Raw genomic sequence first — 13,440 nt, 5'->3', positions numbered from 1 at the left:
AGGGACCCAACAGTGAACTGAGCAAGCAAGGTATGTAGGTTGTGCGCTCCTTAAGAGAATCATCCCAAAACCATGCCCTCTGCCTACCCGGCCCATGAAAAACTTGTCTTCCATGAAACCAATCCCTGGTCCCCAAAAGTGTGGGGACTGCTGGTTTAATCTAAAAGGCATTAGAATAGAAGTGAAGCATAAACTTTGATGGTTCTACATTTCCATGTTGTTATTAATACTGCATTCACCAGTTCCCCCAAAAAAATCAGTGTTGGGCAAGTTTTCATAACTGTTTATTCATTATAAATAGTAAATATTTACTGCACTTTTTTACAGGAAAGACATTTTTACAACACATCGTTGTTGGTTGAGGCTGCAACACGAAGATAGCTCTTCTCTCGATCCATCACCCTCTAAGACCAACATAGGAACTAAACTCAGTACTATGTCTAATCTCACTAACTCACTACATCATAGTTCTTAATTCTAATAGGAATGTATTTGTGCCTACCTCATTCATGGTTCCAAGAATAGAAAGAAATAAATAACACTGCCTTCCACCGTCCTGTTCCTCTGAACACCTCAAAAAACAAATTTATTGACATTCTAAAATGTCACCACACAAACATATGTAAACCTCATTTCCTATCACCTTTCCATATTGGATATTATTGTATAATTTAAAAGTACATGACAGCCAACACAGACATCGGTATTGCTGCCCTGCCTTTCATAGAAAAGAGAAGAATGTAAACGTAGTCATTTAAAAAGGATTACTCTCGAACATGTTCTCTCATCAAAAGGAGCAAGCCGGGTGTTGGTCGTCCAGCAAATGGCAAAAGTCACTGCATTCTACCACAATGAATCATGGGCTGCAAAAAATAAAGCACCTGCAAAAATAGAATTCTGCTTCTGTTTCTAGGGCCCTGGCCTTTGCCAAAGCATCCGTGAGGTACACAGTATTGCACTCTGATAAGCAGCTGGGGGAATGCGCACCACTTCTTCACCCCACCCCCCACCCCAGGTTAGCGTCCGAACGAAAATAAAATGGGCAAATGTCACACACCTCTTCCACACTGAGAAAGAAAACAAGCTTTTCTCCTGGATTCCCGTCCCCCCCGCCCCATCCTGTTAGCAAGATGTGTCCACCCAGGACATGTGTCGACAACCGAATTAGAGATGAGGGTAAGATAACAAATAATTTATTGGGGAGATCTTTACATCTAGTCTAACTTCCTAAAAACGGTGGCATTATTTTTATATCCATTTCCAGTGTGTCAAAGACTCCTCCGTTCCTGCTTCATGGAGCGAGCAGTTTTAAAGTTGCAGAAGTGTCAACATCGGACGTCCAACTTGTTCTACTTTCTTCTCCGACTATGTTTTCAGAACGTTCTGCTTACCCAAACCAGTTGAAATAAATCACACACACACACACACACACACACACACACACAAATGGAATGTTTTAGCTCCTTGATCATCTGCACTAGAGTTGGGATATCTGATATATAGCCATGTTAAATCATTGCCTTAAAATGTTGCATTTGTCTTTTATTGTTCCGGATCTTCCTTTTCTCCACTGCTTTTGTTCGACACGTTCAAAAGAATTTGAAACCAACTACTGGAGAAAGAAAATCAATCATTCTCCTTTGTCTCCTGTCGAGACTGACCCCCCAAGAGAGTAATTTTTTTTTTTTTCTGAGAAGATTCTTCATGTCTAGGCTGTGGAGACCGGAAACAGGGCCAGTTTACACTCCAAGTGGACAGTTCACTTATGCGATATCTGGCTTGAGATAATGAAAGGCACCTGTAAGGAAACACATGCAGCTTTTCAGGTCAGGCTGGGACAATTCACAGCAAGGGGCAAAATCAGCTACAGGCTGACAATGTCATATTTAATACCGGGGTATCAAAGGATTGAGACTAATATTTTTATTCCTGAGACAAGTTTGACAGAACTCTGTGTCCTGGGGATTATACCCCATATGATCCTTGAGCTGACCTCATTAAAAACATGTGTTTCTAATGCCAGGGGTTATTTCATTTGGGCCAACACTTGTGTTTTACCTAGTGGCAATCAGCTTTCACGTCTCAGCAATTAATAACCACAAGAGGTTGTTGACATCAGTTAAGAAAATAATTATACAAGGAAGCCCTTGCTGGAACAACCTGCTGGCTTTGCCACAAAATTGATACCGGGATGGAAGGCTTAATCATGTTGGCAGCTCCCCTTTCTCCAGGAAGAGTTAGTGTTTCACTCTTCCAGGAATAATCACTCCCTAGAAAGTCCAAGGCTTACTTTGTCCATACTGCCCATATTGATAGCCCGTGACAGGGTCCATACTGTAGCCCGTGGTGCTATAGGTGGGTGGACAATAAGACTGAGAGGTCGGCAGACTGTCCAAGCTCTTCATATGGTCTAGTCTCTGACTGCAGCTGGCCGACACCGTGGTGGTAGGTTCCAGGCCCCCAGTGAGAGGCGAGAGCGCGTAGTCAGTCTGGGGTTGATGGGGTACCCCGCCGTGGTTGGTCAGAAGTCCCATTACCTAAAATAAACAGGCAGATGAGGAAGAAGTAAGAATGCAGGGAGGACCAGACCCTAGCCTGTAGCTGAAGGGATAACTGGAAGAGGCCAAGTTTGATTTCTTTGGAAATCTGCTGTGAGAGGGCCGTCCCGAAGAGGGTAACCTCGATTCAAAGTGGCAGAGCTATTACATCATGCCCAGTGATAACATCAGACTGCAGTTTCAGAAAGAAGGAGAGAGGGTGGGAGAGAGCGGATACCACGTCCCTAGTGATAAGATCAGGCTGGAAATTCAAGGAAGGAGGGACAAAGGGACAGAAGGATGGAAGGAGGGAGAAATTGTAACTGTTCATTTTGAATAATGTTTAACCATGTTACAACTGGGAGTGTCACGTGTCATTTCAAACAGGTATTTGCTTGTACTATTTTTAAGTGAATCTAAATCAAATTCTTTTTGTGTATTTTGAGATCTCTGTCTTTTTTCATAGAGTTCCCTCTCAGGAAAATTACTCTATGTTGGCCATCCTTCAGTAGTTAGAAATAAAGTACTCCTTCTCTGACATTCCCTTGTATTTTCCCCATCCTTCTTACTGTGAAATTCGTACTTGGTCACCTACTTTGAATTGTGAGTGTTCTGAGAGGAGTGAACTACTGATTCTTATATTCTCAGCCTCTAACAGAGTTCTTAGCACTTATCTGGCAAATCATGCTTCAAATAACTTCCTCCATTACCTAATCCTTTCTTCTCCAAACTAACATTTTCATAAGAAGTGTCAAAAAAAAAAAGTCTGAAATGCAAACATATAAGAAGAAGTCTGTTTGGCTTTTTAAATAACCTTGGAGAGCAAGCGAACTTTTAAAAAAACAAAACTGTAATAACAGAACAACTTTCTGATTAGCACGGTGACGAGTTTCACAAACTCAGGCTCGCTGACCCTTACAACACCCTTTGATGGAAGCAAGTGGATAATTAATTTTGCAGCTGGAAAACTGCCACCCAAGAGAGGAAGTGATTTTTCTCAACTTCGTACAAGTCGGTGGCAGGGCTCAAAAAGCAATTGCAGAAGAAATAGATGGCTGGGTAAAGAGCTTCACCTGCTCACAAAGTATTTCAATGCAGGGGCCCACCACGGCACAATACTTCCATCCTAGTCCCGCTATATTTTAGGAAGTCTGAGGCATATGGAGATGAAAATGCAGAAATAAAACCAAGACGAGAGGGCAGTAATGGAACTCAACCTTGACTGGAGGCCTCTGTTACCCACTAAGGTAATTCAGGTCACAGAATCCTGGATGGAGGTGCACCAGTGAGGCAGGAGGGAGGGGTGAATCTTGCATTCCAGAAAGCTTCCTAAATTAGATTCCAAAACCGGTGAGGCCACAATCCCCTTTGGGAAGGGTTTGCATAATCCTCATAGCTAAACAAAATCTTCTTGAAACAAAGCTTTAAACTGATCCATCTTCAATTAGCCCCAAAAGACCAAAAAAAGGGGGGATGGGTAAGAAAACAAAAGAGAATCTGTTCACCACCTTCTATGGATTACTCTTTCTTCCTCCATTTTAACAAGTCATGATCCTCCTCACCTCCCCCTTCCCCACACACCCAAGTCTCTGTTCTCCATTTCCTTGTCTCCCTTCACCTGAGTTCTTGGGTAAGATGTGTGAGCAGATGGGAAGGGAGGCCAGTGTACAGCAAGCAACACAGTTGTTCCCAAATTTTAAAAGACATTCCAAGGGATCTAAATTTCCTTGAGCTTGAGATTTTTCAAAATCTCTAAAATTATATTCAAAAGAATAATTATATGTTTCAGAGCATAGTTCTATTTTCTTGGGAATTATGGAAAGTGAGAGTCACACAGTAAAGAAAGAATCAACAGGATTCCCAGCTCTATGAGGATGAAAGTCACCAGAACTTGGGCTCTCATATAATGGTATTTACAGTAAGTTGATTACTTCACTTTCTCATTTAAAAAAACCTAAACATAATGCAAAATGCATTTATTTCCTGAATGTTCTTCCACCTATACTTTTTTTTTGCCTTTCTTTGAGCTCATGTAGGTGATTTCATGGTATATATTAGGAAAATTTGTAAAAGTCAGTTGATATACTAATTTATTAAATTTTTTTTTCAGCCCAAATTACTAATGTCTATTAGAAGAAAAAAGTCTTTAAAATAGAAGTTGCTCGGTACCAAACACACTCCTTTCAAATCAGAAGTACCTCTCTGTATACCAGCCTAATGGACAACAGTGGATAAGGAAAATAAAAATATTAAAAAGGTACCATTTTGGGGGAACCCTCCTACACTGTGGATGGGGATGTAAACCGGTGCAGCCACTATGGAGAACAGTATGGAGATTTCTTTAAAAAGCAGCAATCCAAAAAAATAAAATAAAATAAAAAACAGCAATCCCACTCCTGGACATATATCCAGAGAAAACCATAGTTCAAGAAGATACATGCACCCCAGTGTTCATTGCAGCACTATTTACAATAGCCAAGGTATGGAAGCAACCTAAATGTGCATGGACAGATGAACAGATAAAGAAAATGTGGTACATATATACAGAGGAATATTACTCAACCATTAAAAAGAATGAAATAATGCCATTTGCAGCAACATGGATAGAGCTGGAGATTATCATACTAAGTGAAGTAAGTCAGAGAAAGACACGTATCAGATGATATGAAGAATCTTAAAAAATGATACAGTGAACTTATTTACAAAATAGAAATAGACTTGCAGACTTAGAGAATTAACTTACAGTTACTAGAAGGGAAGTGTGGGCAGGGAGGGATAGACTGAAAGTTTGGGATTGATATATACACACTGCTATATTTCAAACATATAACCAACACAGACCTGCTGTAGAGATCAATACACTGTAATAACCTAAACAGGAAAAGAATTTTTAAAAGAATAAATATAGCTATAGGTATACCTGAATAATTTTGCTATACATCTGAAACTAACACAACATTGTTAATCAACTATACCCCAATAAAAAATAAAAAAAAATTTTTAGAGTATGACATTTTTAATGAAAGGGGATTTTCACACAGGGCACAAATATTTTACTGTGTAAATAATCTGTGCTAAGTTTTTTTCAAAAAGCCCCTAGGAAAAGCAACCTTGTAACTATATCAAATCAGAGAAGAAAAATATACAGTGTTACTGGGTAAAAAAGAAGTATATTTTTAATAGTGTTCTTGAAGCTACTATTTGAAATTCTGGTAGTGGTATATCACTTTAAGGAAGAAATGGAATACTATATGTACCATTACAGTTGAAGAGTAAGAGCAGAATTTTATTCAAAACATGCCCACTCTCCCATGAGCTATATGTACATTTTTGTGATAAACTTTTTTAATCCTCTGCCATATATTTCCTGTTTGCAAAACTTTGAAGGCAGCAATAACTTTGTCCATGGGGAAAAATACATGAAGACCCTAAAAGAGAAGAAATGAGTCCTTCCGATAAGCAAAATTCAGCTAATGCTGTTTATGTAGCAACTTCTTGCAGTTGCTGAATTAGAAAATACCTCAGGACAGGAAGACCTTGAAACATTATCTATTGATGGATGGAGAAGATACAGTACTATCTCCAAGGCCGTATTCTAGGGCAAGAGAAAGAGAGCCCCTTAAAGGTGCCAGGGCCCAGTATCCTGAAGACATCCTGGGTCCTGATCCAATCAGGAGGCGAGGCTGCTGTGTGAACGGAACAGGAAGGATGCTTGTTAGGTCTTTCTGTGGCTATCACCAACGTCACACACTGGAAGCTAGTGACAGCTCCTGAATCAGCAGCTGCCCTTAGCTCAGCAGCCCAATACTTGCAGAGGCTAATGTGAGGAAATAAAGAGGACCGGAGACCCGTTATCCCTTTGACTTCCCTGAGCAAGCCCAAGAGACAGACAGTCTCCCATGAGTTTTTCTTTCCACTGAGATAGTCACACATTGTAACCATGACTTCTTTCTCAGGAATAGTATAAGGATGGAGAAAGAAGCACTAATACGACCCTACATTTGCTCTGAAATGGAAGCTAATGAATGATGATAACTAACACAATTAATTTCAGTGTTTCATGCTGAGAAAACGTGAGATGTATATACATCATTTTAATAACTTCTTATTTAAAAATAAAAAAGGAAACCTGTGTTAGGAAAGAAAAATAACTATATCAATACAAAATGTATTACTTTCCCCTAACATAATTTAAAACCTCAAGTCTCTATGGAAGGGTCCCATTACATTTTTATGTATGTTCTTTGAAAGCAATTTTGCTATTCCATGTGGTTCAAGGGAAGCCATGGAAATTTCTTTTTGCTGCACAAAGTTGGTAAACGAACTTCTTAGAATTCCCCCAATATGGTCACAGAATGTCTTCCAGTCATATTTTAAAGAATATTGTCAGGATCTCTTTTCATATATGCTTTTCCTACAGCGAATTGTAATTCAAGTCTAAAATAAAATCTTCACTGGTTGCAAAGTGGGGTTTTTTCCTCATAAGCTATCAGTAAGTTATTTCTACTACAGGCCATTTTTGCCTGATTTTATTTTTTAATTTGAGATAGGAGAAACACAATTGCCTGGTTTTCACAAATAATTTCAAAAGGAAAAAAAAAAAAAGGCTACTCAGTTCTGTCAACTGAACACCAGTCATATTTTAATTAAATGTCAGATAAGTCCAGGAACTGCAATGAACAAGAAAATTATTCCTTTTATAAAGATATCTGTCTGTCTCCTTGGGAAGGGAGATAGGAGGAGGATTTTTTTTTTTTAACTTTTAGTTGAGTACAACTCTAAGGTGAAGCATCTAAAAAAAAATCTATTAAATATATTGGTAAATATTTCCCAGATGTCATTTCTAAATTGTTTTATGGACAACCTTTAAAAATAAATTCAAACCTTAGAATCGTGAACCGGGATTTCTGCCGGTTCCTTAGTCATTCCCATTATTAGAGGCTTTTTTGAAGATCCTTTTAAACTCATTCTCAAGTTTCAGAATTCCAAATAGGTTGTTTATATCTTGATTGGAAGATTATATGGTTCAGGAAAAACTAACTTCACAATTGCTTCATGCCATATTTCTTGAATTAATTTTCCTATTGTAAGATTAAATATAAAAGATAAAAAAAAACTATGAGCCAAATTAAGATTTACATTTAGAACAATGTGTCTGGAAAATATTTGTCTTGGCTTACGTGTTATGATTTTGCCATCAGTTAAAAGTGCTTAGAGCTTATCAGAAATCTAAAATGATTTAGCATATTATGGTGTAGTCCAGGCACTTCTTTTTTCCTTAGCAGGAATCCTGATTCATGTCTTTATTTTCTTTTCTGCTCTTAAGTAATCAGATGCTTTTCTGATTTAACATTTACTAATACACATTTAGTGTAATACACATTTAGTTGCATTTTAGAAAACCACTGTGAGTTACAACTTTGTATAATACAAAGAGGTTTTTTTTTTTAAAAATAACTTCTACACTTTTCTTAAAAATCTAATGATTTTAAACTTTTAAAATCTGGGTATAATTTATTTCCAGAACCAAACAAAAAATCCAAATGTTTATGCAAGTGTATTTTCCAATATGAGTGCTACTGAAGTTATCTGATGGTTAAATTTCAGCAACTGTATTTTTAAGGCTATACCTAAACCTAAACTTGAACAGTGGAGACTTTCCTGAAAATGTTGTCTTCAGATCCAAATGCCTTAGGAATTATCCTGCAGTTGATTAGCATCTAAATAATTAGATTTTTTTTGCCCTCTCTGTTTGAAAGCTGTAAGAAGGAAGTTGCCTTAAGGCAGAAGTTTCTCTTAAGGTAAGGATGGTGACCTTCTCACCCACCCAGAGTTAGGGAAGGGCATGGCTGACCTCTGCCTAACCAGAAAGAAAACCAGTGCATGTAAAATGTCCAGCCAAATACATACTTATTGCGTCGGACAAAAAGTTTGTCTGGGTTTTTCTGTACACTTAAAAACCCAAACAGAAAAACGCGAATGAAATTTTTGGCCAATTCAATATTTTTCTTTAATGTTAATCCTTAACTAACATTTTTAAGTAGCTCTGTTTCATGCATGATGAAAAAATATGAGCGCCAGACAAGTGTGGTTCATATGGTGCATACATTTCCAAGATTTATTTGAAAAGAGCACTGTAAGTACTGTATAAGCTAAACCTTTAAGTGTTACATGTGCTTCAATCTCCAACTCTGTGACCAGTTACAGAATGATTTTTCCTTCATCAGTTCTTTAGAATACTTCTTTCTCAACAGACCTACGCCGTCAAATGAATAGCAACAGAGACTTCTTTAGACACTGATGACTCAAATATAAATCTAGGCAGAAAATTAACATAGAAATGGCTTGCAAGAGACATATATACACACACACACACACATAGAGTGTATTTCCAGACAATGATGGACAATCATATCATGTCCATCTATTATCAATAAAATAAAGCCCATTAAGAAAAAGCTCATTTCACCTAAATGAACACTTACGGTTAATACAATTGCTATTTGACTATGTTAGACCCACCATGGGCTGTAATAAAATTCTCATATGTTTTAATTCATTTACGCATGCCTGCATTTAATATGCTTTGTGACCATGTCTACAATTAATATGATTTATGAGAAAAGAACATGTGTGATATTGGGGGGAGGGGAGGGTGTAGCATACATATTTTTTCTTCTATGAATGAAAAATACAGCAAAACGGCTCAAGGAAAATTGTGGGCCGTTAGCATATTAAGATGGACTGACAGAGCCCTGAGTAAACTTGAGGGAGTTAATGATATCCTCTTATCTGACCCTGACACATTTGCAGCATGTAATTTACAGAAGCTCTGTCCAGGGAATCTTGACAAATGCTCCTAACGATGTCAGGGCAATGTTCCATTCTAATGTAAAACACATGTGGGTCAGATACCCCCATTCATCACTTAGCACAGAGAGTCTCCAACTCTTTCTCGGAGGAATGACATTACCTGCTGTTAACTTTTCTCCTTTCAGGAAATTTCTCACCAACCACAGTAGCTCTCTGAAGAGTAAGTACTCAAACCGATCACTGTTTCAAAAACCTGTCTAAAAAACATGACTGTGGAAAATCAAGCATATATCTTGGTTTAATTTCATGACTACTTCTGGACACGTTTGCTAAATATTAATTGACCTTTTGAGACTTAAGACACCAAATATAGACAGGGAGAAGCTCTACACCTGGGCATTCCACAGTCCTTCAATGAAATGGCGTTTAAAATTCTAATTGCCTATAAACTATGCCTGCATTCAAGGACATGCAGGGCTGATTCACCCTAATAACCATTCGTAAATGCACACCTTACTGAATCCTAACTGCCCAGTTCTGTTTGAGATTTGCATACAACCTTACAATAACCTAGCATCCACATTACCTTTTAGAAAGAAGGGCCTCACACTGCCCCCTCTGAAGCAGAAGGATGCTCGGTTATACTACATCTCCAGTACCCCCACAAACTTGGAAGGCAGTTGTTCCAGGCTACCAAGGGAGGAAAAAGTTGCCCAGCTCAACAACGAAATTTCTTCTTTCTTCCAGACCATGTGTGATGTAGGCAAATATTTTTGTGGTTGCCCAAAGCCCGTGTCATAAGACTCCATCTACTAAATGCTTGAAGACTACAGAAAAGGACCTTCCTACTTTCTCTTCCTGTGAAGGAAGATATGTCCTCAATGGCAGAGAAAAGAGCCAACTGAAAAGATCAAGTGATACTGATTTAACAAGTAGTTATCAGGGAAACTATCTCTATTAACCATGGGAAAGCAGAGCTCATAAAAGTCTGAGAATGAACTGAGGCTTCGGAAGAGTTTTCTGGCCTGTTTCACAGGTTTTTGTGTTAAGGCAGAATAAACTTTCATTTAAAATGCTTGGAAACTTGTAACAAATGTATACATATGGGACAACATCTGAGAACACAGTCTTCTAAGAACCAGAAGCTTCCAGTAAGCTAAAATGCTACCTACTTTAATTCCCCCACCTTCACAATGCCAGACACATGACCAGTGAAGACATAGTGATGCTTTTCCACCTTTCACCTCTAAACTTATTTGTGTCCTTGATCATAATAGGCAGGGGCTATGTCTCCTATTGCCCAGGCAACCTGAAGTAGCTGGAAAGATTCAGAGCCCATGTACATAGATAGTTCTTTTATCTACAGAAATGAACTCTGCTCCTACAGATCCTGACAAAATAGAATCTTTGTGATTTAGCGACAGAAAGAATACTCCCCCGTCAGTTAACTCAAAATTACTTAAGGTTGTCCCTTACTTTCTAAAACCTTTCCATTGTACCTGTTGTTTTAGCTAACTTTCTCCTTTGCTGGTGAGAGAGAAGTATAGTTCATCAGATTCTCCTGCCTTTGAGGTATCACAGAAGCAGAACCACTGATTTTTTTAAAAATGAGTTTATGTCATTATTGCTTGCTTGCTAAGTCACTTCAGTTGTATCCAACTCTTTGCAACCCTATGGACTATAGCCCACCAGGCTCCTCTGTTCATGGGAGTCTCAAGGCAAGAATACTAGAGTGGATTGCCATTTCCTTCTCCAGGGATTCTTTCCCACCCAGGGATTAAACCTGCGTCTCTTGGGTCTCCTACATTTGCAGGCAGGTTCTTTACCACTAGCGCCACCTGGGAATGTCAGTATTACATTTCAATAAATCAAAACAAGAATAAGAATAGGAAACAGTAAGAGAACTTTGGCCCATCCCTACTCTTAGCCCCATGTAATGAAAGACGGTTGCCTCTTGTTTTCATTATAGTGCAAGCTCAGTCACTGAGTCACATCCAACTCTTTGAGACCCCATGGACTATAGCCTGCCAGGCTCCTCTGTCCATGGAATTCCTGACAAGAATACTGGAGTGGGTTGCCATTTCCTCCTCTAGGGGATCTTCCCAACCCAGGGATCGAATCCACATCTTCTGAGTCTCCTGCATTCAGGCGGATTCTTTACCACTGAGCCACCTGGGAAGCCACAGGTGATCTGAATTACTCAAACAAAACCAATTTTTGTACAATGTATTTTGGGGCAGTATCATATCCCAGGTATATTAATTACAATGACTGCATTCTGAATGGACACCACTATGAGTCCTAGGGCCTTTAAAATGTCTAAGTAGAATAACCGAAAATACCCCAGTCACCAAGAAACTGCTTTTCCTTTGATGGTATTCAGCTTCCACATTTGCCTTCTTCATCAGAGACAAACAAAAGTATGTTTTTTTGTCAGAGGCCCACACGATTTTTTTTTAAGTAAACAATAATGAAAGCTCTGTTGCAACAAACAGTATTATCTCTTTACCAAAATGCATTTAGTTCTTTTAAGTACTATGCTTCTCAGCATAGCTCTATAGGGTGATTCTTTTTCAATGCCTTTCAAGTTTAACAAGAGAATGGAACAGAAGATGAGATAATTTAAGCAGCTGGCCCCAAGACACACAGCTAGTAACTGGCTGTCAAGTATTGCAATCTAGTGCTTTTGACTTTGGCGTTCCTGCTTAGATCAATGAGTTACACCCATGTGGCCGTCAATTCGCTAAACAGGAATTCTCTGTTTTTACTCCTTTTCATACTTATTGATATTATTAAGCAGTTTATAGCTTCTTTTCTAAAAACTACCCCATTTCTCCCTCAGGTCACCTACAAAGGATGACAATGTATTCAAGCAGAAGATAATATCAGACGCTAACAGAAGAAACAGTCACTAGTGAAAAGATGTAAAGAACAATTCTAGAAATGGACAAATCATGAGTTGGGTCTCTACTCTCCACTGCTTTAGTTCAGCACTTCCTAGAAAATGTTCCTCAAAATTTAGTGGTCTGATACTCAACAAAAGGGATCCATAGTCAAATCAGAGAATGTCAAGTTAAACATGTTTTTATACTGCAAGATTTGTCAGAGCCTTTAGTAGGCTAATATGCACTGGGACTCTGAAAGATAAAGGGATATAATTTGAAATATTTTACCAGATTTGTGATTCAAAATCTTTTTTCCCCAAACCACCATTCCACAGAGCCCACTTTGGGAACAAGCCTTTATTATGAGACACTGTTTGGTTTCTAGGCATTCAAAGATGATTACAACCTAGTATCATGCCTCTAGAAGCTCATGGTCTGAGGGGGGATGGATATATCATAATACAGTGTGGTATGTGTTTTAACAAGGTATAAACACACTACTGTGGCATCAACAGAGACTAAAGAAATTCTGCCTAGAAGCATCACAAAAGGGTTGACATCGAACTAGAAATTTTCCTGTGGAATTGTACATATAGAGGGTCATTGCTTTTGAGGATTTTAACACTTCATCTTAGCCAAAAGGCCAAAAAGTGATACAGAGTGTTTCTTTAATCTGTAACTATCTAATTAGATTTTTTACTGCAAGCAGTGCAAAATGAGACATCAGTATTTCATGGGGGTGGGGGGGTGGAAGATGGTTATTTCTTTAAATAATGCCTGCATCCTTCATTAGTTTGGTGCTGAGGACTGCCTGCCCGCCCAGTCCTCTCGCAGCTAAGAAATATTCCCTACAAAGTAGGAACAACCCTTTGATTCTATAAAATGCACTGTTTCAAAGGGTCTCCCAAATTTATCATCTTTTCCATTGATCAGTGGAGACAATACAATCACTAATCTCAGAAACTCTAGTTCACTGAACTCTAGCTAAATGTCAAGAGTAATTTTTAAACATTATACTACACATTGAAAAATATACACCTCTGATGAAACCCAGACTGTTTTGCAGAAATAGATTCTTTAAAAAAAAAAAAAAAAGAAAAAACAACAAAAAATAGTACACAACTAATGACTGAATCCAGTCTTCTGCGTCTGCAGTACAAAGCATACATTCAGCCTCTAATTGAATAAATATGCAAGTATTCAGA

General features: G+C 38.4%; 1 protein-coding gene across 1 annotated transcript in view; it reads right to left on the bottom strand.

Annotated features, from left to right (window-relative positions):
* Positions 1 to 267: 267 nt before the first annotated feature.
* PAX3 (paired box 3) overlaps positions 268 to 13,440 on the bottom strand; it is a 98,217-nt gene continuing 85,044 nt past the window's right edge. The window contains exons 8-9 of the mRNA XM_043909892.1: positions 2,291 to 2,537; positions 268 to 1,798 (exon numbers count right to left, since the gene is read on the bottom strand). Of these exons, the coding sequence (XP_043765827.1) occupies positions 1,764 to 1,798; positions 2,291 to 2,537 (282 nt within the window). The 3' untranslated portion in view covers positions 268 to 1,763. The remainder of the gene's footprint in view (positions 1,799 to 2,290; positions 2,538 to 13,440) is intronic.

This window comes from Cervus elaphus, chromosome 8, assembly GCF_910594005.1.
Source record: "Cervus elaphus chromosome 8, mCerEla1.1, whole genome shotgun sequence".
Taxonomy (NCBI): domain Eukaryota; kingdom Metazoa; phylum Chordata; class Mammalia; order Artiodactyla; family Cervidae; genus Cervus; species Cervus elaphus.
Note: the sequence above shows the minus strand (reverse complement) of the source record. Positions and strands in the feature narration are given on the sequence as shown.